We start from the raw sequence: 25,400 nt of genomic DNA, 5'->3' as shown, positions 1-25,400 counted from the left end.
GCCCTGGATCTAATGACTCTTTATATCTATTTTGTGACCTTTTCTGATCCACCTGTTGGGGACCATTGGTTTATAGCATTTTTTTTTATAGTGAAACCACTTATACTTGTAATGGATTCATTCTTTTACTTGATTAAATTATCTGAGGACATCTTTCACCTCTGGGGGTTTCCTGAGTAGGTTTACGTTGTAGACACTAACACCCCGGAGTTTTTTCCTTAAACCATGAAAGATAATTTAGTCTGATTTACCTGGAATCAACTCCATTACTGAGTCAATATCAAGTCATCACAGCTGCTTGCAGTGCTGGGTTTAATTTAAATGGTTTACATTTGGTGTGGGTGTACTGGCTGAAGGGATATGAACCGAATATGTGAACATGTACAGGAACTATGTGTGCTTACGTTTGGGCAAAAAAATCTAAGCTGCTTCCCACATTTTACGTAAAAGCCTCAGGTGTTTAGCTTTATGGACCTGTCACTATCAATCATTGGCCAAGCTCGAAACTGCTTTGCCAGCTATACCTTCTACAAATACCTTTCGTATTAAACATTTCAGGTCATGTCTATGATGCATGTTTGTCTTGTTCTCACTTAGCATTCTTAACTTTCAAACAGCTTGCAAGCACCAAAGAATGTCACAAACAGACAGAGGTACACGCAGCTGCATTTACATTCATACAGGAGTTTTTTTGATCAATGGAAAAAAAACAGTTTATTAAGTTTAATTGATATATTATATGTATTCAAAAAAAAGAATGCTAAAAATATAGTATATAGTATAGTATTTAAATTAAGTTATTTTGACCTACTGTGTCACACACACCAAGCAAAACATATTTTGCAGGGAAATAAAACACCAACTCCCACGAAAACTGTTTAATTGAGTCATCAAACATTATTTACACAATTCCAGAAGAACAACACAAGTGCCAGGTGACAAGAAAAACAATAAAGAAAACAATTCCTACATAAAATAAAAACACAGCGTATTTAAATAAAAAGGAAGAGTCACTAGTCTAAATCAAGAATGAATTGTCTAAATATGTTTAATGAATCAAGATGTATACAGGATAGGAAAGTGCTTCTCCCATAGAGATGGTGTTATTAAAAGCACCCGCGAAAGCATCTCTGCTTGTTTCACTGTTCTGATGATGACATTGTTCTTTGTTTTCCTCTGTGGAGTATTCAAGAGGCGGCATAAGGCAGGACAGGTCATTGATGCCTTAGCATGGGAAGTGCACTTCAGGACCCAATACGTCTACACTTTCCTTGGTTTTACATTCTGGTTTGGATGCTATGCTCCAATAGTTTGTGTTTACAAGGAATGTGACTGCTTGGAACTAAATGTAGAGTTGACCATGATGCTCATTTTTAGGGATTTACTGTTGTGCCAGTCTCCTTTACATTAAATCAGTCCCAGTGATGTGCCTGAATGTGCACTGCAGGACAGCAGAGTGCTTTTGTTGATTATAGTACTTATTGGAGTGCATAAAGTAAGGGAGTACTGCATTTAACGGAGGATGGTTTTGTTTTGAAGGCATCAGTGGCTGAAAGCTTGTTCTGTTATTTAGTGGGTATTTTGTGCATTATCACTCCATGCCATTGTAGCAGATGCAGTAAAAGATTTCAGACACACTATCCACTGGGTTGTAATGTGTCAAAAGAAACTCAGTCTATCACTGATTGGACGATAAGAAGGCATTTCAAACCGAGCTTTAACCCGGCATCCAGCCCACAGTTTACACAGTAGGATTAATCGATATGTGATGTCACAGACTTAATATTTCTCAGCTCGAGGCTAGGCTGTTAGCAACAGTCTCTGTCCTGTATTGCAGCTATATGGTGCTTTACAAGTAACACACTTTACATGAACTGCAGCACTATATGCAGCCTCTATAACCACACAGTTTAAAGGGAGCAGAGCAAGTACAAAACTGCAAGGCAACAAAAAGACATTCAGAAGTTAATATGTTTTTGTGCTACAGCCGCAAAAAAAAAAAAAAAAAAAAAAAAATTTCGGCTTTTGTTTTAAAATGCTGCTTCTGGGGCATTTCACAATAATAATTAAAATCACAAAATACCACAGCAAACAAGTTTACTATAGACAATCTTTGTCAGCTCAGAGGCACCACTGCTAAATGTAAAATTCATATAAAAATCACAGGCGTATGGTGTGTGTAATGGAAATATGAATGATAAAAAAACCCACTGTGACAGCAACTGGCTTGCTCAAATAAAGAGACACACAATGAGGATACTTTTACTGCTGAAATGTGAGGCTGTTAAAAAAAAGTTTGGAATGTAATTAGCTAAAAAGTACTGAAAACAGCCCACTGTGAACAGATATACAGCAGCTGTTACAATAATTTAACAGTTTCACATACACAAGCAGTGCAAGTGAGGCTTTTCAACCACCAAAATGATTATAAATGAATTAAGATCATACATTCCTCAATCGTCTAGTATATTTTGATACATTCAACTAGTATTCTGCCTGTTTTCACTTTTATCGTCACAGCTCTCTTCCCTGTGTGTCTGTAGATTGGTCAAGCCAGGCTGTGTCAGTGAAAGGCACTATAAAGGAGAAATTACTGCATCACAACTAGACTGACACATACTACATCACAATGTCTAATACACTACTACATGACCTCTTTTGAATGTTTCCATCGACAGAAACAGGGTTTGACTAGACTTCACTTCAACTCAATAAATGTATATATATATATATGTATTTTTTTAACACATATTTGATATATGTGTGTTCATATAGCATTGTCAAATAAATGTCTAAGTCTTCAATAGTTTGCAATGAATTAACTGAGTTTTTATTTGGATTTCTTTTGTGTTTAGTTGAAAATTTCTCTTTCATCCTTAATTTTTTGAGCTGACTGAGGAGAAGTGTTAGTCGTCAAACCTGATTTAAATCTAAGCCCCTTCACCAGTCAAAAAAAAAAAAAGATATGCACGCACAAACACAAACACAAACACACATACAGTGACATCAGTGGCCCACTGAACACGTATTGGACCATGTAACAGCATCCCCAGAATCCTAGGATGATAATTCTTTATTATTTTTTCCTCACCAGAATTTAGGAAATACAGTGGCAGTTATTGAAGCCCCTGTTATCCATTTATCCTGCATTTGTACTGCAGACAATCACAAAAAGAAAACACATGTTTTACGAAAGTGACTGTCAACAGTGGATTTTTAAAGTCATATGGGTGGCTCAAACAATGACAGAATTAAAAAAAACAACTAAGAATTCAGTCCAAAGTTAAGCGTCTAAAACATCAATTACTGTCACTGGTTTCTATTCACACTGGATTACTAGAGCTGGATAGTGGCCATACAAAAAAATAAAAAAGTAGTTCTATAATTTAGCCATTTCATGGTTCATTTGAGATTTAATCTCGTGTTCACTCTTAAAAAAAATGTTGGATTTGGTCCAAAGTAGAAAGTTTGTCTGATCATTGTAATAAACTCCTATGTTGTCACAATCATAAAACCCTTAAAGTTCACATATATTTACTCCCCACATATATGCACACACACACAAGAATGAACACAAACATATGCACACACACACACACACACACACACACACACACACACACACACACACACACACACACACACACACACACACACACACACACACACACACACACACACACACACACACACACACACACACACACACACACACACACACACACACACACACACACACACACACACACACACACACACACACACCTACTCTGTGACCTCACAATAATTTAGCTCTACAGAAGATAGAGCCTAACAGTGAGATTGCCACTTTGCTTGTCGGTAGTTGTTCCAGGCAGTCATGATCATTGCTGGTCTAGGAGGAGTTCAACAGGTTGCTAAGGACTGCAAAAAAGTAAGAAAAAAAGAAAGGTCAAAACATTTCAGAGCACTATACTGCCCTACAAAGGCTGAGTGCAGTAACTACGAAATTACTAATATCATGAGTTCTGCACAATTTTGTGTCTGAAAGTGTTGAAGTTAGGATTGATTTGGATTTTTTGTAGTTACTGCACTTAGGCTTTGTAGGGCAGCATAGGTGTTTGATTTGTGTGTTTGTATCTTCTCAAAATGCGTGTGTGTGTGAGAGTGTGTCCTACCCTGGGGATCTGCGTTAGCCTCTGCAGTATCAGCTTTGCGCGCTGCTTCCGGATCTGCTTCTGATCACAGAGATTGACAAAGTCAGATAGACGCAAAAACGCAGGAAGACAAAATGAAGCGCACAAGTCATCACATGTCAGTTTGGATTTCACAAGCATTCAGGTAAAGGTGGAGTCTGCAATTCTGGAGAAAGATTGTTGATAATTGGACTCAACACCCAAACAAATACACCCCTCCCATCAGTGTTCCTTTAGAACGTTAGCATGTGCCACATTTACCATCCTTCGCGCTCCCACAGTGTATCACAATAGTGTTGCATGACTCAGTCAAAGCCATTTTCAGATGGATATGACAAAAAGTGTATTGGATGAGAATCACATACTCAACTTTTATCTGACCATAAATTAAGTATGACAGTGAAAGAATCGGCTCTAATGGCTTATTACCGTATTACCACCATGAATATATATTTTTTTGTGTAAAACCTCAAAACTACTCGTTTCTTTTCATGCTGAATACTGAATATATATTAGTGAATTTTAATTGGCAATTTAGTACATTTGATAAATAGCGTACTAGCTAGTCACAGTCCTTGTACCAAATCTGACTTTTGCCCCGCATTGCTTTAGCTGAATGGCCTATACTGCTCATGTTGACTGTAAATTAAGACTTTGCTGAATTGGTAGTATTGGCATGCAGGATGTGTGTGAGTTGACTTTAATTGACAACACTCTCTAAGGGATAAAGCTGAGTCTGCTGTGTCTCAAAGAAAGACTGCTGACCTTCAGAACATGGGATATTCTGACCAAAAGTCAAACACACATACACACCACCCATTTTTCACTTCAGCCTGGCTAAGCAAAGTGTTACTGAAGAGGCTGGTAACTTGATTAAATGCTGCGATTTTGTCATGATCCAAGTCAACCATACAGTATGCAGTACTCACCTGTACCGAAGAGCAACAGTAAAAAACACAAAAACTTGGTTGCAAGTCATTGTTTAAGAAACTAGATCTGAAAGGTAGCTCTGAAATATCAAGTCTTGTGTACGGCAGGTTGGTATCGTGTTATTTTATCTATTTTTTATAGTAAGTTAATAAGTCAGCAAAAATAATTACCCGGTCTATTTCTGAAGCACAGTTTCCTCTTTTGATAGGTGAAGTATCCAACGATTGCTCCCACTACAGCCACGCCGATTGCGATCAGGATGCCTGCTAAAGGGCTGGCGCTTGCCTCTGTAGAAACAAAGATAATTGAAAAATCCATAGTCCACTTTGTCAATATCATTTGAATACAGCACAACTCTAAACATGTTAGTTTGAGCCTGTTTTATGATACTGATGTGAGTGCACTGTGTTGAATATATGTCAGTGTAACAGCTACTCAAAGAGATTGCAATGTTCAGTATCAACACTGTGTGCCATTTTGCGGTTCACATAATGGATGGCATTTCAGCAGTGAGGCTCAATGACATAATGTGTGCAGGTGTAAGAGAGATGCATCATCTTGTCGCAGTATTTTTCTGATCCCATTTCACTCGCCTACCCAACAATTTAGATTCCTAAAAGCATTCACAGTGACAGCATAAATCTGTCTGCACCTGTAACCCAGTTACTATGACAACGCCAATCTGAATAGTTTTCATGCTGTGTCATTGCATACAGCAAATACCTCTCATACTGTGCAAGCTCACAAACAAATGCACACATGAAAAACCTGCCATTCCATGATGACATGCATTTTTCATTCAATTAATCCTAGTTCATTAAAATGCACCACTATAATTAAAAGCCCTGCATTTATTTTTATTTACCTAAACATTAATATTGTCAGAAAATTATAGTACAGTGAACTTATAATATAACATAAGATGCTGATACAGGTGGATATCAAAATGAATCAACCTACGTATATTCTGTATATATAAGTGTTTCCTCTTACTTACTGAGTAGTATACAGTATAAGCAGTGTATTAGAAACACACATGTATGAAAGTTATTACAAGTATACTTTTACTTTTTGAACTAATTAACGTGGTATTTCAGTGTACTTGTGAAAAGTGTACTTACAGGGCTTTAAAGTCTTTTGTAATACACTATTACCAGATTTATGAAAGTGCTCAAGTAGGGATCAAGGAGTACACTTAAGTATACTTGAAGGAGACAAAAAAGCAGTAACACACTAAAATTGTATATAATACATTCTTTGAGAAGTATAACTGAAGTATAATATTTTTTCAAAAGGAATGGCAGGTCTCTACCCTAAGTTACAATACTAACTCTGTGATGTAGGTCCATCAACAGGTCATATGATGCAACATTATGCTAATATTTAATGGCTATACTATGCTTCTGAATTGACTATAAATGAGGAAGGTAGCAGTGGAGATTACAGACTAGATCATAAGGCAGTGCAAACAGGCCTATATCAAATCTGTATTTATTTATTTTTTCAATTTTTAACTAAAAAAAGAAAATATAAAAAAGACAGAATGGAATGTAAACAGCAAAATTGTTTTATAACATTGTTTTTCTCTAGTTTCATCTCTTCTAAAAACTAAATCTCTTCCTTGTCCCTGCAGTGGTTTCATTCAACATGAGTAATAACTAGAATATGCTGAAGTAGCAATAGAGAGAAAGAGATCAATGGAGGGAAGAAGGGATGTTGGGGTGTGATGGGTGAGTCAGCAACTACAAGGTAGAATTAAAAGCACAGCAAATCCGGTGAAAAATTAAATTAAAAGATGAGGATGACAAGGGAGTGGCATGAGTCAGAGAACTTGCGTGACTCTTAAACTTTTAAAAAAGGGAATGAGTCAGTGAAATTAAGCTGAATAAAATGGGAGAAGGTAGTAAGTCAGTACAAGGAGGTACACAGACATGTATAAACCTGCATTCTCACAAATGTAGAACGCACCTCATGGACACACCAGTTTATATGGTGTAAAAAGGCTGCGTGAACTCACACATACAGATATAAACTGTTTTATGGAAACACAAATCTATGGGAACCGTATGTGGTCAGCAGCAACAACCCCCATCACATTACTGCTACATGGCTGAGGTCAGAGGTCTGAGGAAAAACTACAGTGCTGATTGTCAATAAAGCTTAAGGTTACAATTTTACAATATGACGAACTAGACAGATTGCTAGACTGTTGCATGTCTGTTAATACTTAAACAGATGCAGCAATAGCAGTTCTTATTGGAAGGAGGTGTTCTGACTATCATAAAACTCACTAAAAGGTGTTGCCCATCTGTCCATTTTAAATCAGTTATAATATACCAAATACCATGGCACAATTTCATGTGATTAACCATAAGACATTAAACAACATCTCCTCCTCCTGCTGCCTCGATATTCTACCAACAGGCCAAACTGCATGGCCGCAGACCTCCTAAAGATTGTAAACACGTCTTTTCTCTCAGGTGTCTTCCCACAGGCCCTCAAAACTGCTGTTATCAAGCCTCTATTAAAAAAGGACAATTTAGACACTTCACTAATGAACAATTACCAATATCAAACCTCCCATTTCTCAATAAAATCATTGAAAAAGCCGTTTTTAAGCAGCTGAACAATTTTATGTTAATGACCAGCTGTTTTGACGTCTTCCAGTCAGGATTCAGACCACACCACAGCCCCAAGACAGTCGATCAAGACATACTACTGGACCATCTAGAAAACTGGGTGTGACTATCTGGCACAGCATTACTATGGTTGGAATCCTACTTGAAGGACAGGAACTACTTTGTGTCTATAGGTAATTACACATCTGAGCAGGCAAAAATTACATGTGGCGTTCCCCTAGGCTTCATTCTAGGGCCTCTTCTGTCTATAATATCTACATGCTTCAACTGGCTCAGCTCTTGAAAAACAACAAAATATGTTACCATAGCTACGCAGACGACACACAAATTTACACAACAATATCACCAGGCGACTATAGTCAAATACAAGCACTATGTAAATGCATTGAGCAAATCAACAATTGGATGGAGCATAATTTTCTCCAATTAAACAAAGAAAAAACTGAAAATATTGTTTTTGGTGCCAAGGAAGAACAATCGAAAGTTAGCACCAAGCTTCAAACCCTAATGCTCAAAACCAAGAACCAAGCCAGAAATTTGTAGCCATAGACTCAGACCTGTACTTCAACACCCACATTAAAACAATTACAAAGTCAGCCAACTATCACCTAAAGAATATATCAAGGATTAAAGGGCTTATGTATCGGCAGGATTTGGAAAAACGTGTCCATGCATTTATATTCAGCAGACTCAACTACTGTAACAGTGATCTTGCAGGTCTCCCTAAAAAGTCCTCACTGAGACTGTGTCAGACCGTGTCGAAATGAACGTCTGTACTGAAAAACAACAAATGGGCAAATATTCAAATTAAATGATGCTGATGATTAAGAAGCTGACTGTTATTTCTGACGCCCAGATAGATTTAAATCCCAGCCAAGATGCGCTCTGACGGTGCCGGATCCTGGATGGTACAACTTAGTCTACGAGGGGGAGGGGTTATTCCTGCACACTAAGGTGATAGATTAAAAGCACATGAGCTGTTTTCACATTTTTAGCAACAGTATTTATCAATAGGCTTATATTTATACCGAAATAGGCTTTATCATGGTTTATTGGGAGAAACCAAGCATCTACATGTAAAATCAGAAATTCAGCACCCCCAGAGCCAGGATGGAAGAAGAAGAAGAAGAAGAAGAAGAATTACTTTATTTATCCCGCAACGGGATAATAACTCTTATTATTAATCATGTTACACACACAGGCCCGAAATACACACACATGCACAGACAGGACCTGTACATGCAATTAAGGAGAGATGTTAGAGCGAGGGGGCTGCCAGTGACCAGCGCCCCGAGCAGTTGGGGGTTCAGTGCCTTGCTCAACAGCACCTCGGCAGTGCCCAGGAGATGAACTGGCACCTCTCCAGCCACCAGTCCACGCTCCATACATGGTTCCCAGCCAAGTCACCTATGGACTGAGCTACTGCCGCCCCCAATATTTAATAATATGGAATAATCCATTGTTTCCTAACCACATTTTGCGCATTTTGAAACGTTTCGACTATGAGATTGGCAGTCGAATAAGGATCATCTAACCCGGTAATACCACCACAAACAAGGATATTGTAATTCTCTGAAAAATTGGGTGGGTCATATAATCTATCAACATTGTTTTAACTCACTCTGTGATAGAGAGGCCCTTAAAAGACAATTAAATAGATGAAAATCTTATGGAGTACAAATTTAATTAAAAAAAAAAAAAGGAGGACTAACTCACCTTGGGCTTCAGGTTTTTCTGCTGTAAAGAACAGAGACAACACAATTACAGTAAGCCACATGAAACTGCACCATTAACAAACTGGTATGGGAGCTACTGTATATTAATGTGACAAGAGGAACCATTTATTTAAACAGCCACACACGCAACTGCCATTCTCCTGTATTTGTTTAACAATCATGAACGGAAGTTATTTCCCGGACTTCAAAAGTAGCAGTTACAACAGATGTAGCGTGACTGCACTTAATAACTCACGGTAAAAAAAACTCTCACAGGAGACCAGTTTCAAACATTGTTAGAACTAAAATAAAAGGGGAAAGACATTTTCAATGAGTCTTGCTTCCTGTTTGTATTTTCAAAGGCATGCCAGTAATATCCTGTGTGTGTTTGACCAGTTTCCATAAGTATAAAAACCCTCTTGCTGCGGCTGGATCTGACTTAGATTTGTCCGATTCAATATGATTCTTTTTTATTGTTCTTATGTATAGTTTTACCGTGAACAAAAAGTCTTACCATCTGCTTTGGCACCAGCAACATGTGCTAAAAAGAGAAAGAAACAGAGACAAGGGATTAAAGGAGAAATGGGCAGAAAAGGCATTATCATTCCAAGATCAAAATTTTTAATGATGCATAAAAAGCACAGAAGGCATAAAAGAAGGAGGGAGGAGCAAGATTATTCTCTTTGAGGTAGTTTAAACCTCGGAGGCATTACATGGTTTAGAGTTTCTGTCCTAACTGGTCTGGAACACACAGACACACACACACACACACACACACACACACACACACACACACACACACACACACACACACACACACACACACACACACACACACACACACACACACACACACACACACACACACACACACACACACACACACACACACACACACACACACACACACGATACAGTATGTCCCTTGTGTACACTCATAGAGATACCTCTATAATATCAGAGAGATAAACTATCTGAGGATGACACACCCTCTATGTCTTTCTCTCTGATCTTTGATTCGTCCCATATGCAAAACAACACCGTTATCTTCTGCCTGTCTGAATATGCCTGTGACATCATGGCTGCTCTCTACCTGTTTCAACTTGACAAAGCCGCTAATAACAGAGCACTATAAAAGGGTCCCCTGACTGGATTATAATGATTATACCAATATAGATGAATCAGCTTTCAGATGGGGAATAAAGGGGCGAACGCAGCAAGAAGATCAGTGTTAAAGTGTTAATGTCAAGTTGCTCTGTGGCTATTAGTGATTTAACTTTTGTGGCCCATGGGGTAAACTGAGTCAATTCATTCTCTTGTCATGGGAACAGAGCCCTTAAAATTTGAACAGCATTCTTGCAGTATATAGTCTACCAAGTATGTTGAAAAGCCTACTTTATGAGACGCTGTCATGACGTGGCACAGTCTCTCCTGATTGGGGAATGACTTTAACTGCATTGTAGCGGCACTGTCTACTTATATGTAGCACAGTTGTGACATGACTGTACAGAAGTCCCGACGGCTCGTTTAAATGTTCAGTTTCAGAATATGGGCTGCATGCTTTATCATCAAAAAGACATGGTATCTCTTTTTTTTTTTTTTTTTTTTTTTTTTTTATACAATATGGGGCCTTTAAAGTTGTATTCCGTAAAAATTGAGATACTTTGTTTTTAGTGGCTCTTTTGTAAGCTTTACTGAAACACATTTACAGTAAAAAACGTACAAAAGGCTGAATGGTGAGATTAGCCTATTTTATATTTTAGCTCAATGACATATACCTGGGTTCAATTAGCTGCTTTGCCCAAATAGGGAAGTAGGCCTACAGGAAGTAATACTTTAGATCACCAAAGACTAATGACTGATCTAACTAAGTCATGTTGTTGTAATTTGTTCAGCATTTACAGAGAAATTACATGCATCATCAAATGTTTGTTTGTTAACAGGAAGTTTAGGGTCTGCATCCCTACATACTTCTTTTTTGTTAATGGTTACAATCATTATATCAACAGTAATGTGATAAGTAGCCACAAACCTCCAGATTCACTACTGCGGCTCTGTCCTTGGCTGCCAGCTTTATTCCCTTCATCCAGAGCATCTTCCAAGTTAAATCCTACATCTGAAAAAACATTTAGATATCACTGATGACAGAAATGAAATATAAATCCCCATAGGGAAATCCACTTTTCACCGCCCAAGAGAGATATCCTCCAGATGTTCACCCCCAAAAAATGTCATCACTCTAACACACTATTCTACACTGCTGCGTGTTGAACTATTTGATGACAATCTCAGTAATCATGGAAGAAGCAATAGCCACTTCTGTCCCTCATGGCTCCTATAATGAATAACCTGCATTTGTGTCCACGATATGGACTCTGAAACACTGCCTGCTCCAAGGGTGTGACAGTGATCTTGTGAACTAGTGTTGACTTAAATCAAGGATATTATCTGTCAGGATCAACTTCATACCCTGACTCTATATTCACTGGGGGAAAACCCAAGTGACTTGTATATCGTATGTGTGACGTGTACACAATTGTCTTAGGCAGGGCAGGGCGAGGTCAGTTCTGTGAATTATTTTTTAATAGAACCTCAGGGGAACGATTATCCAGTGACCTATTCTTTCACCGTAAACATTCCTGACATTAAATCATACTGAGTAAGCATCATTTCAAAGTATCATTTGTCACATTAAGTAATGAAACTGTATTTTGAGCCAAGTTCTACTCCGATACTCCCTTTATACTTCTGTTGCCTTTCAATTAACCTCACCACCCTCTTCTCCTCTCTTCTCTTTTCCTAGCACCACCCTTTATTGCTTTCCTTTTGTTTCTATATGATGCTTTGCCTTTGCCACTTCCCACCCTCCTTGTTTTCTTCTCCTATCTCTCCTCTCCTTTCTTTAACTCCCTTCCCATTTCTCAACTCTTTTTCGTTTTTTACCGCCACGCAAGAATGATCCCCTACCAGTCGTCACACGGAAGAAACCCTCCATGGAAACCATTTCTTTAACAGTGAAACGGCACCCCCCTTTTCTTAGCTGTTGGCATGACTAAAAGAGGAGATAATGACCGGCCAAACATAAAATGACTATCCTTGAGTGACGGAAAGGTGGATGTTTTGCTTTGAAGCAGGTAAGGACAAACAGCAAGACTACTTGGGAAAGGAAATGTTGAAATGAACAGAGAGAGAAAAAAATAAATAAAAGAGTGACACTTTGAGGTTTTCCCTACTCAAACCATTCTACCCTTAGAGTGTAATTCCGGCACAAAATCATCCCATGGTCTTTTTCGGCACTTACATACACCAAATAAGCCATCGAGACAGTTTTTTTTCGTATAACAACTGTTAACGGAGAAATCCGGGAGAGTCACTAGCAGCCGGACACTGATTAGCTCGGGCCAATACGGTGAACACATTAATGTTTTTTTTAACCACTAATACTGCTCAAAATAACACTAACCCTCTGCAGTAGCATGATAAGTATCCCTACACATAAAACGAAGCACTAGTGGGCTCCTTCTTACAAAATTTCCATGTTCGTCAGACCCAGTAGCCTACAGGAGACTGGAGTCTGTTTGAACCCATCCACTCCAGCAGATCGCACCATAAAAACGAAAAAGTATTGCAGAGGAGTTTGACTGACTGTTACCTTTGGTCGTTATATTAGTCCTTACAGCTAAGTAAACATGCGGCAAACAACTGGCAAACAGCAATGCCACTGCTATTGGCTGGTACAATGTAAACAGAAGGTGACAGAAAGTTTTTGTCAAACCCGTCAAAAAATGTTTAAAATATCAACAATGGAAGAGCAATACTTTCATTCAGTAACCCTCAAAACGCCCCATAGGTGTTTTATTTTTCTTAATATACTGTACAGTAGCTTTTAATAAAGATTCTACATATTCAACCTTTAATGCCTTCACCGTAATGCCCAGAGCTAAGCAGTGTTATCCACGTCCAGCTGATAGTGTCTCTCCCGGATTTCTCCCTTAATCGTTGTTACAAGAAAAAAAACTGTCTCAATGGCTTATTTGATGTACAGTATGTAAGTGCCTAAAAAGACCATGGAATGATTTTGCACCGGAATTACACTTTAAGGGTAGAATGGTTTATATTAGGAGGTAAAATTGTATGAGCCAAAAGTCCAACTAGTTACTGTCCTTGATGGAAAAGCATCTGTTTCTCATTAAGTGTTCAGAAAACTGGGACATGCGTAAAAAAAATGTTAACGAAAGAAAAATACTATAATAACAATACTTGATTCCTGGGGTCATAGATGACGCAGTGGAGATTGAATATGTTTTGCCATATTGTAGCAGGTTCAGAGTTTGAGAGAAATACAAGACAGAAGTATTCAGTCAGTTTAGCTCAAACATAATCCGTACAGAGGGGAGCTTCAATAATTCTCTCAAACATGACTGCTTATATTGTTCTGTGATTTCCAAGCTATTTCCACTCAGAGTAATTTCACCTAATGTTCCATTAGGATTTCTTTCTGTACCAAGCGTCAGTTAAACAAGTCAGCTTTTATGTGCATTCACTGTTACTGTAGTTACTGAAATAAACAGGTTTTAATTATGTTGACTTGAAGTGCTCTTGTATGGTGAAAAGAGCTTCTGAGTCATACCCATAAGCAATTATTTGTGGTGTGCTTTAGTAATTTGCTTAGCTTTGAGACTTGGCTCAAGAAACGTTGAGGTTTATATAATGTGACTTTGGAAATGGTTCAAAAAAAAGAGGAGAGAAGAATGAAATGAAAAAAAAAGTATTTACCTTCTGTCACCTCAGGAACAATCTTCTCTGGAACTGTCGGCAAAGACAAAGAACAGAACGTTGGTTTAATGCAGACAACTAGAATCCACACAAAAACACTGGTGACACCATTATCAACAGCTGTGGACCACGGATCTGTTACTTTGATCTTTAATACAATTAGAAAAGCAGAAATGATGTTTTCTCATCTCAAAAGGAATTTGTGCTTTCACAATTTTCGTTGTTTGGCCCGGCGCAAAGCAAATATAATCACGACATATCACAGACTGAAGTGAGCTATTGCTTTTCTATAATGATCATGGCAATAGGAAAGTTAAAGACAACTTCCAATTGAAATAGAAGAAGCCAAAGTTTACCTTGTTTTGTTTTTTTCTCAGAGAGAGTGATACTGAATTGTGCAAAGGAATTAGACATCATCGCAGTATGCGGTTATTATACCACGGCTATGAACCAATCGAATGCTTGATTTGATCTACATAAATACATATATTCATGCAACATGAATGACAAAAAAAACCCACAGTTATGACAGCTTTTCAATAGGTGTTCTCTATATAACATTGCATATTACATTAATATGTCTCACCATGTCTGTTGCTGCGAGACACACGGCGTGTTAACATGACAGATTTTACCAGAACAAAGGGGCAAAACATGATGGTGTCTTACAAACAAGTTTGTACAGTTTCCCAATGTAAAGGAGGCACATGTTAAAGAGGTGAGCTCATTTTTGTGTAGTTGAAGACCGACACACTGTCCAAAATGCTTTAGCGTGTAGCAATTTATAAGGTTTTACCCACTGTCTCAGGGGGCTAATCTGTACCAGGGTTATTGAGAAGAAAACATGGAAACAAGCATGGAAATTGTTGCTCTGATGAACAACAATATATCAGTATATTCTTTTCCATTTTCCATTTGATAGTGTGCACAACATGCACCAGAACTATATATTCTTACTTGTAGGAACTTTTTCATCAGCAGCTGGATCAGTTGGTTGTTCCTCACTATCTTCTACAGCTGTATCAGCCTCTTGTGTGGTCTCAGGTTCAATCTGTTAAAAATGTATTATATAGCATATAAGCATGTAGGGAGTAAACATTAAATTCTCTTTGGCATAGTTCCCAAATAATATATGTAATATACACAGCATGTCAGCAATTATAGGTAGGTTTGACAAGTCTTTGAGAGTTGTGTGACACGGCTACTGACCTCGTGAGTAGGTGTTGTTGCACCAGCGTTTGAGGTAGCTTCCTCCTCTCCATTTTCTGTCGGTTCCTCAATCTTTGGATCAACCTCTGGATCAGCTGCAGGCTCTGGACAGGAGAGTGCAACAGAAGGGAGGGCACACTGTTTAATGTATGTTGCAAACAGAAGCAGACGATTATTTGTGTTTTAGTTTGAGGCTTGTGATTTGATATTAGCCCCATGTTTAATCAATAGATTAGACTGACTACATTTGTTTTTAATAATACAATATATTTCTTCTCAATATAAATATCATTAGCCCTGCTGGTACGTGAGTGGAGGAAAACCAGTAGATACCATGGTAACTAGTAGAATGAGCACACAACAGTAACAGCAAATAGAAGATCATTTCATCATTTTCATCAGAAAACAATTTTGTGGTGTGTACTTTTTTGGGCTGGAGTAAAACATGAAGAAGTGAGGGAATGTATAATACGGTATTTGTTTCAGATTAATCAAAAATGTTAACTTTTTCTGTATTCCATTTTCAGCGTGCATAGTTCAATTCAATTTTATTTATAGTGCCAAATCATAACAAAAGTTTTCTAAAGACACTTTACATACAGAGTAGGTCTAGACCACACTATATGACTTATACACGATTTACAGAAACCCAACAATTCCCCCTTGAGCCGCAACAAGTCGCACTATCTTTAATAATTGAACATCACCTTGTGTTGTTGCTGCTTCTGCCTCTGTGTCTGCTGCAGCAGGAGTCACAGGTCCTGCGTCCTCCTCTGCAGGAGTCGTTGGCTCTGCGTCCTCCTCTGCAGGAGTCGTTGGTTCTGCGTCCTCCTCTGCAGGAGCCGCTGTTTCTGCGTCCTCCTCTGCAGGGATCTTTGGTACGGCATCCTCCTGTGCAGGAGTCACTGGTTCTGCATCTTCAACTGCAGGAGTCACTGGTTCACCAGCTTCGGCTTCATGGTCAGCACTGGGCTCGGGCTCAGGCTCACTTGCCGTTGGTGGGATATCCTATTTTAGGCACCATATATATACAACTCTTGAAATAAGTTACAGAGAATGATCTAGAAAAAACAGATCTCAAAACATGTATACAAAAGTTAAGAAGGGCCCTCAGGTGGTTGGGGGTTTTAAGTTCACTTTAATGTAAAGTATCTCTTTCTTGTACTTAGCCGAGCTGAAATACAAAGACGAGTCAGTCTGAAAAGGGCACAGACACAGAGCTGACATTCAATTTCAAGCCAATAACATAATGAAACATAAAACTTTCTATACCCAACCAAGAACTGACACATTTTTCAGCCATGTGATACGACTCAACTTATCAAATGACTGCCTAAGGATTTAGAACTAGATTTTTTACAGATCTCAGTGAGCTTGACTACAGATGCAGGTCACACAGAGGCTCCGTTACCCAGAATTATTCAGGTTACCCAGAGCTGGACAGGATTTATAAATTCAAGGTGTACTCTTGGCTATGCAAGATAAGATTTGTCATCATTTTGAGTGACCACGCGGTCTAAAGACAAGAAAGTTTGAAATGTCAAAGTACCCTTAACTATGAAAATAATTTAACATGTTTGGACTATTTTTGCCTGTACATTGACCAAAAGCCCTTTGACTGTTGTGATTCTCCAGGAGACCTCTACTTAGATAAAAGACTCATTTAAAAGCATTTTCATTCTTCACCTCGGCTGGATGGTCAGTTTCCCCGTCAGCACCGGGTTCTCCGTTGGCCTCTGGCCCTGCGTCTCCTTCGGGGGCGAGGGTCTCAGGAGCTGCTGCCTCCTCTGTTGGGACTTCAGCATCTACACAGAGATGTTTGAAGAAGGTAAGTAATAGAATGATAAAAAAAGAAAGCACACATCCAGTGAAATACTGACTACTGGGACATACCGGGTTCAAAAAGTGGGGAAAATGTTGTTAAAACCCAAGTGCTTCGATTAACATAAATCCCCCAACTGACAGAAGCCTGTGCTACTATCATTTTCTTTTGGAAAAGAGGAAAGGAGGCAGACAATCCGTCTCAAAGGAAGTTACCTCTCAAAGGTTTATTTTTGCCTTTGTAGTCTTGCAACGTGACAACACAAAATACTTAAAACTGACTTTATTATTATAGATGTAACCTAAAATAGAACCAATAGAACATAAGACTGGTAGTGATTAGAGCAACCATTGAAAATTAAAAACAGCTCGCCTTAATCCATCTGTCATCATTTAAAACCATTAAACTCATCTGTCTGAATGGTTGTTAAGATTTTGCGCATTCAAAACATTCTCTAACATGACTGTCGCGCGGGCGCGCGCACACACACACACACACACACACACACACACACACACACACACACACACACACACACACACACACACACACACACACACACACACACACACACACACACACACACACACACACACACACACACACACACACACACACACACACACACACACACACACACACACACACACACACACAACACACACACCTGCTCTGATTGGTTCCTGATGGGAACACTCCAGCCACAACAGGATGACAGACGCATCACTCATCTGCCTCAACATCAAAATGAAGACTCAACCCAAGCACTGGCATTGCAACTCCGTACTAATGAGAAAATGCAAAGCGCATGTCTTTGTCATTGTGTGTGTGGTGTTTGTGTGTGTTTGAGCCAGTGCTGTGAGATTCCCCTGTTGCATATGAGAAGCTGAAACAGCAAAACATCGCTCTGACTTGAGCATTCTTTGCTCTGCTGATGTCAGCACCTACCCTGATGCTGGCTCATCTGGGCAGTACCTCCTTGTTAAACTGGATTTAGAATGGATTGAAAATGCAAAAATAAACGAACAGGAAGTCTTCATTAAAAAATGAAGTCATTAGGTAGGACTGCTCGATTATATTTTATTATTAATTTGCTCAATATTGAGATTGAGAATATTCACTGACTTGAGATACATCATGCATTAATTGAAATTCTTTAAAAAAAATCTTGAACTTTAAATATAAAATTCAACTGAAAAACAGACAAAACATGTTTAAAAACAGATAGATAAATGTATTAAATTATAAATGTTTTCATGTCACACTTCAATAACCTACTGAAAACTAAACATGTATTTAATTTACATTGTTTCAGTATATAAAAATAAATAAATAAAGATTAAACCAAAATAAATCAAATCAATCATGTTGCAGTGCATTTCCACAACCTAAAATTAAAAAGAATTCCACTGAGTAACCTAAGTAGGTACACTGCTTTAAAGGTAAGGGGTGCGGTGGATTGCAACACAAGACAAAACTACGGTGTCATTGTGAAACAGAATGTGGCACAATAATAGGTCTTTCTCAATTATCTTGTTTTTGTAATTGTTGGATACCGAAATCTGAAAATAACTTTTTTATTAATCACCTAGCCATTTCATCCAAGGTTTTGCTTCTCAGTATTGCTACTCTCTTCCCTTAACATCCTCACAGAAAACAATTCCTCATCGTTTTTAACAGTTACTCATTGCCGGGTGAGTTTCCAATGAAGGATCATTGCGTTTGCCAAGTGAGATAAGATTATATCAGAGTCAGTAAAGCCTTGAGAGAGAGCGGCATGAACACGTCTGAAGTATTTCCATCCCACCGTAAATTCTCTGGAGGCTAGGAGTGCTGTTGACCCCCTGGCTCCCTTCACACACACGTACTAATGCACAGAAACATGAACGTGATACAGACAGCAATAAAAACAAACACTCCTTTTTTCTAAGCTCAGCATCCAAGATAAACAATAATCAGTGCCCTCAATGGTTCATTTAGAATTAAATAGCATTACGAGCTAAATAAACAGGACTCCATGTGTGAGTACGTGTATGTACTGATCCTCTATCTCACGACTTCCTCTGTAGTCTCTGTCTTTATCAAGGATGTACCGTGGCACGACATTAGACTTGAATGACAAGTTAAGATGCCAGTTGATGTGCCTCGCCAGTGTGCAGAAGGCTGATGATAAAAAATGGTCCAAAAAGTTTCTGCTGACATTCTATTGTTAATTTCTCAAGTCATGATCTTTATTGCTGATGTGTGTCTGTGTTTGTATTTATGCTTTCACTTACAGTAAATGTGGTAATGTGTGGGCACAATTTGTCATGGCATTGTGCCTACATGCACGTGTGCTTGAGGTATGTGGTTCTCATGTAACATGTGATGTATGTGTGTGTGTGTGTGTGTGTGTGTGTGTGTGTGTGTGTGTGTGTGTGTGTGTGTGTGTGTGCGTGAGAAAGAGACTTCCCCTGATACAAACTCTCTTTCTCTTGCCACTCCATAGAACATTCTGTTCCCATCTATCAGTTTGCCACTTCCTCTTCTAACTACCTCCGTTACAAACATGCTCCCCCGACCCCCCCCCCCACACACACACCCACACGCTCGTAAAACACCTTCTCCTCCCCTTTTTGTCCATACGTACAACCACATGTTCACACACATAAAGGCAAGTTTATATTCACTCTCACACTTTGAGTAAGCCCTGTCCTGTTTTGTGTTAGTGCAGCAGAGAAACAACATGTTGCACATCCAAACCTCTCTCCCTCCTTCCCTTCCATTCTCTTTGTCCTTAGGACTATCTCCCTCCCTTTCCTCTCTTTTGCTCTCTCCCAAACTCTTAACTCTCTTTGTTTCTCTGCCACTGCTTTCCCTTGAGGCTGATGAGTCATCTGTGTGTCTCAAACACGACTGCACGCTATTGTATGAGACAGTACAGCATGTGCAGTGTTAAATTTGCAAAAAGGTCCCCAGAGGAAGACTCTTAAGTCAAACCAGTTTACGCATGTGGGAAACCATCATACTGACAGTTAAATTGTGTTCTGTTAGAAAACTAGTGAAGTGGCTTGATAGATCGATAACTCCATGGTCACTTTATCAGGTATACCTATACAGGTACAATCTGCAATCTGCCATAGATTCTATATTAAACATAATTGATAGTATATCTCTCTGACAGCATCAATCAAAACATGAACATTATTAAAATTTCAAATGTATGGCTGAGATGTTGTATTAGAGTTTACAGGTATACCTATGAATGCCGATATCTTTCTATTTAATCATCTGATAAAGAACAATTCCAGATTGGACCTTCAATTAGACAAACAAACTTATAGTCAACCCGTCAAAACTGTTATGTCATTAAATGAATGGTTCAAATGTTTTGGGAAATAGGCTCATTCACTTTCTTGCTGATATAAATCAGGATTGATACCACTCTCATGTCTGTACGGTAAATATGAAGCTAAATTCGAGAGTCGGCTCTCTTAACTAAGCATAAAGACTGAAAACCGGAGGAAACTGGTAGCCTGTTTTGTTCCAGGGTTTATTTGCAAGACTATTTCTTGGCCAGGCACAGGGACTTCCAGTTGTCACTGTGAGTTACTGGAAGTTACTGGCCAGGAAAAAGTAAAGCACATAACCCACTGTCAAACTGTAAAACCACAAATTGTTTTTTGCACAAATTGAACAAATGAGATATAACTTGTGAGCTTTAGGGCTGCTGGTAAGTGGATTCCGTTACCTTTGAGGCACCAATTGCGAATAATCAGCAAGTAAATCAGCAAGCACTTCCAACAAGTTAAATCAGGTAGGTGACCTACTATGACAACAGCCAATACAGCATGAAGACTGCAATTAAACTGTTGAATATCATGTTTCACACGCTTCATAGACGTTTTAAGGTTGTAATAAAGCTTGATGCAGGTGCCAATGTTTTGATATTGAAAGGGTGACTCATGATGAACCGGTTTACCTTGGCACCTGATAACACTTCTTGGTAAGACAGATAATATAAAAAATTAATTTCCGTCATACTCCCCTTTTGGTTTGGAAATTACAAAAGAACAAAGAAAAGTGAATCTTCATTTTCTAAATGATAGCACTTTTAGTTACCCAACACGTGGTCCAAATGACATGAAGCGTGAGGTGTGTTATCAATGCCAAACGTTCCAGGAGAGGAACTTTATTTTCTGACTTTTGAGATGGCCGGTTAAATGAATAATATTGCGAGTACATACACTAATAACCGAGCCTTGCCCTGAAACATTAAACCAGCAACGGTGTGTGTATGTGTGTCAAGTGATACAACTGCCCCTCCACAGTGCATTGTTCTGTCAGGCACTGTATGGCTCTATTGTGTGTTCGTAGGACAGAAAGTGCTGTGTTTACCCCAATCATGCACACCTTGAAACTGCCCCCATGGGAGCGGAGGGAGGGAGATTGTATGAACATGTGTGTTTGTGTGTCTTTTCACTTATCCAAAGAGTGATTAATGTCTCGGTAGTTGAAGGTGTAAACACTGACAAGTCTGCACACACACACACAGACACACACACACACACACACACACAGAGCTAATTTTTGCTTTGATCTGCCTCTTAAGATGTGCACATGCTTCATAACCAACTCAGACACACACTTACATTAATGAAGCACTCTCATATTCCCATATGTTTTGTAGATTGAAGTTATCTCACACACACACACACACACACACACACACACACACACACACACACACACACACACACACACACACACACACACACACACACACACACACACACACACACACACACACACACACACACACACACACACACACACACACACACACACACACACACACACACACACACACACACACACACACACACACACGCTGAGGACCCTAGGGGAGAGAAAGGCGCTGAAACTAGTTGTGCTGTAGGGTGTTGTCTACAGCTGTAGCTGGATCTAGTTACCGTCCGAGACACTCCCTATCTTTCACTTCTATAGCTCAAACGCACCGTGCATGCGACTGACCTAACAGCCCATCATTTTAGGTGTAACTATGAACCACTCACATGCAAGCTAGCAAACACCCGTGGAGATCTCTTTTGGCAGAGTACACCAGCATCCATTGGGTTTTTACAGTGAGGTGAGAGTTCAGCAATAGAGAAAAGGTGTGTGTGAGAAATATAGTGTGTGTGTTTGTGTGTGTGTGTGTGTGTGTGTGTGTGTGTGTGTGTGTGTGTGTGTGTGTGTGTGTGTGTGTGTGTGTGTGTGTGTGTGTGTGTGTGTGTGTGTGTGTGTGTGTGTGTGTGTGTGTGTGTGTGTGTGTGTGTGAAGTTGGTTCCTCTCTGGCTAATAAAAAGTGAACCGGTAAAGTGAGATTACCCCAGATCAAATCCAAGCACACCAACGTTCAACTGAAACGTTGTTTGCATAATGATTATGATGCTCAGTTGCTCTATCTCTCTCGCTCTCTCCTTCCTTGTATATCTCTCTGTTTCGACTCTCTTACGACTACATCGTTTCTCTTTTATCTTCTTCCAACATCTCCCCAACTTTCCCACCATCTTTCTTTTCTCTCAGCGCCTCCTTCTCCCTCTGAGTTTCATCGCTCGTTTGAACAGTCAGAAATCATTGCATGCGCCGCAGGGAAGGGCAGGGGCCCATGGGCCAGCTAAAGAAGAAGGAGAGATCAAATAATGAAGAATGAAAATATAGAGAAGAAGATGGGACAACTAAACAGACACAGGGATACAGATAGAAAGAAGAGGAAAGGGGGGGGGGGGGTGAAAGAGAGATAAAATGGGGAAAGGGAAAATAAAATACTTGAAGACAATGGGTCCCACCACACCCCATGTAGGCCCAAAAACTCATGTCCAAAAAGATATGGCCACATTACATCACACCTATTGCACTCTGGTCTGCAGAGCCACGAACAATCACTGTACGGAAGAAGAGGAGGGCAGCGCTGCATTTATTCATCCAGTCAGTCAGAACAGATTCAAACAAGCAGGTTACAGCGAAAGGTAAATTGAATTGGCATGCCAACAGGGAGACAGACAGACTGCCAAAAGACACTGGCAATTGCCCTCACACACAGACAGGAACACGTATGGATGAGTAATGAGCCAGACTGGAAGAAGAGGAAAAGATAAAAGGTGGAAGGAGAGAAAGAAAGGTGAGAGCCAGAGAGATATGACTGAGGGAGACAGTGAGATGAAGATGACCAACACAGACAGACAGAAATATAAATAAATAAATAATGAATAGATAGATAAACAAATAGATAGATAGATAGATAGATAGATAGATAGAAAGATAGATAGATAGACAGATAGACAGATATATAGATTATCTCATGTGCGTGCGGACAAAAACATCTGCACACAGCTCTGAAGGTTGAATTAATTGGAAAATAAATCATTACCTTGTGCCTTGGCGCTCGCAGCCAGCAGGCTTCCTAATAGCAGAATCCACAGGTATGACATCATGGGAACACGGTGTTCTGTCTGCGATTAAACCGGGGTTTAGACTGCCTTTCTGCGGCCTTAAAACAGGACAATTAACCGGCGTTTGGAGGTTCCAGGTGGATTTGGAAGGCGTGCGTGTCGGGTCCGCTGGTGCGTTCTTGTGCGTCGGATCCAACCCCTGGCGTCTCCAAGGTGCTCAGATGCTCGGTAAGTGCGCCCCGCCGCGGATCTGTCGTCCTCTCCTTTTGTCTGGATTGGAAGAGAGAAGGTCCAGTCTTTATTAAGGTGGGCGTGTCTCTTCTCCCAAATACAGGCAGAGCAGGGCAGAGGCAGGCAGACAGAAGGGCTGTGGAGGCAATACTTCCCCACTTATCATTAAAATCATTACCACTGCGATTCTATCACTGTTACGAACAATTCTACATTCGTCTGTATCCACCCCAGTTAGACTCCCCCCCAATTATCCATAAATTCCTTATGAAATATTTAATTTCATTCAAGTCGTCCTTTTGGATACTGCTGCTCACTTACAGTAAAGCCACCTTTGTCAGAGTGTAACTTCAAATTGTTTATTGTTTAATTGTATATTATTTAATTTTAGTAAAGGGTCCAGAACTGACAAGATACATCATATTATATTAAGAAATACACTTAAAAACTCCCCTAGCAGCATTTCTAGGCCCATGAAGCTCATTTCCATAATACATTTGCTATGATTTAGGCAGTCTCTACTCTCCTGCAGGCTCATAAGCCTGTGATTTCCTTGGATTTATTAAAATATCAGGTTTCAGAAGAGTACACTCGATTGCTGGATTTGGAAATGCAAAGGCTTCGGTCTGTTTTTGTTAATGTTAAATTAATGTTAGGTTTCCATTTGAGAAAACCACACATGAGCTCATGCAAACCGACTAGGAGGTGGATCTGAAAAGAGAGCATTATCCTTTCCTTTTTTCCTTTCCTCAGGCTCGTCTCCTTCGTTAACCACTTAGTTAACCGGGGCAAATTGAAATGCTTTCACAGGTAATGGTCGGCAGGTGGCGCCATTCATTCATTATCTCATAGTTTCAATGAGTTCATATCCCAATACACATTCAACTGTTCAAAGCAGTAATTTCTTGCAAGTCAAGATAATTGTATTTATAGATCACTATATTTGTATCTCAGATATTGTACATCCTAAATGGTGAAGGGAGGGGTTGCATCTGTTAAACCGTTTCATAGCATGCAAATACTTCCTTTAAGAATTCTTAATAACCGATGATTTTATTTCCCCAATGGCTGAAAATCAAACACCTTAGCGATGATCATACATCAAATAATTTTTTTTTCAACAACACCTTTAAGTTCATTTTTTGGTTGAAAAATGATGTAATTTTTCCCCACTACATCACTTGAGCATTCATAATTATAAGAATTATGCATGTAGTTAATTAAAATCAAAGAGCCTTAAACAGTTGATGAAGGTGTCTTCTACAGAGGCAGCTTGATATTATAACGGTATTAGGAAACTAAGCAAAAATAATAACCGTTCCTGTGTAATCCAATAATTCATGCATGACAGGACTAAACGGGCAGCAATGCAACACCGTCACATGAGTGTAAACACACAGACACACCCGTTTGATTCATACACCATCACAGGTGTCACAGGGGGAAAAAAACACACAAGCCTTGCATGAGGG

At 39.3% G+C, this 25,400-nt stretch overlaps 1 protein-coding gene across 1 annotated transcript; it reads right to left on the bottom strand.

The window, feature by feature from the left end:
* Positions 1–863: 863 nt before the first annotated feature.
* Positions 864–23,957, bottom strand: LOC310953234 (uncharacterized protein). Its single transcript, XM_083922196.1, has 12 exons — positions 23,676–23,957; positions 17,131–17,249; positions 16,152–16,452; positions 15,445–15,548; positions 15,193–15,286; positions 14,236–14,268; positions 11,492–11,575; positions 9,974–10,000; positions 9,461–9,481; positions 5,276–5,392; positions 4,158–4,217; positions 864–3,903 (listed from the first exon to the last, which is right to left on the bottom strand). The coding sequence occupies exons 1-12, from the start codon at positions 23,737–23,739 to the stop codon at positions 3,875–3,877; spliced, it is 1,053 nt and encodes a 350-aa protein (XP_083778322.1). The 5' UTR covers positions 23,740–23,957; the 3' UTR covers positions 864–3,874.
* Positions 23,958–25,400: the final 1,443 nt, after the last annotated feature.

The sequence above is a fragment of the Echiichthys vipera genome (genome assembly GCF_963691815.1).
Source record: "Echiichthys vipera genome assembly, chromosome: 10".
Taxonomy (NCBI): domain Eukaryota; kingdom Metazoa; phylum Chordata; class Actinopteri; order Perciformes; family Trachinidae; genus Echiichthys; species Echiichthys vipera.
This window is presented reverse-complemented; position numbering and strand designations above follow the sequence as displayed.

Excerpts from the sequence above, each read along its gene's own strand:
- LOC310953234 (XM_083922196.1), bottom strand. The coding sequence starts at position 23,739 with ATGATGTCATACCTGTGGATTCTGCTATTAGGAAGCCTGCTGGCTGCG. Across the intron at positions 17,250-23,675 it reads TGCGAGCGCCAAGGCACAAG|ATGCTGAAGTCCCAACAGAG; the intron begins GTAATGATTTAT and ends ATCTCTGTGTAG. Across the intron at positions 4,218-5,275 it reads GTGCTTCAGAAATAGACCGG|AAGCAGATCCGGAAGCAGCG; the intron begins GTAATTATTTTT and ends CTCTGTGATCAG.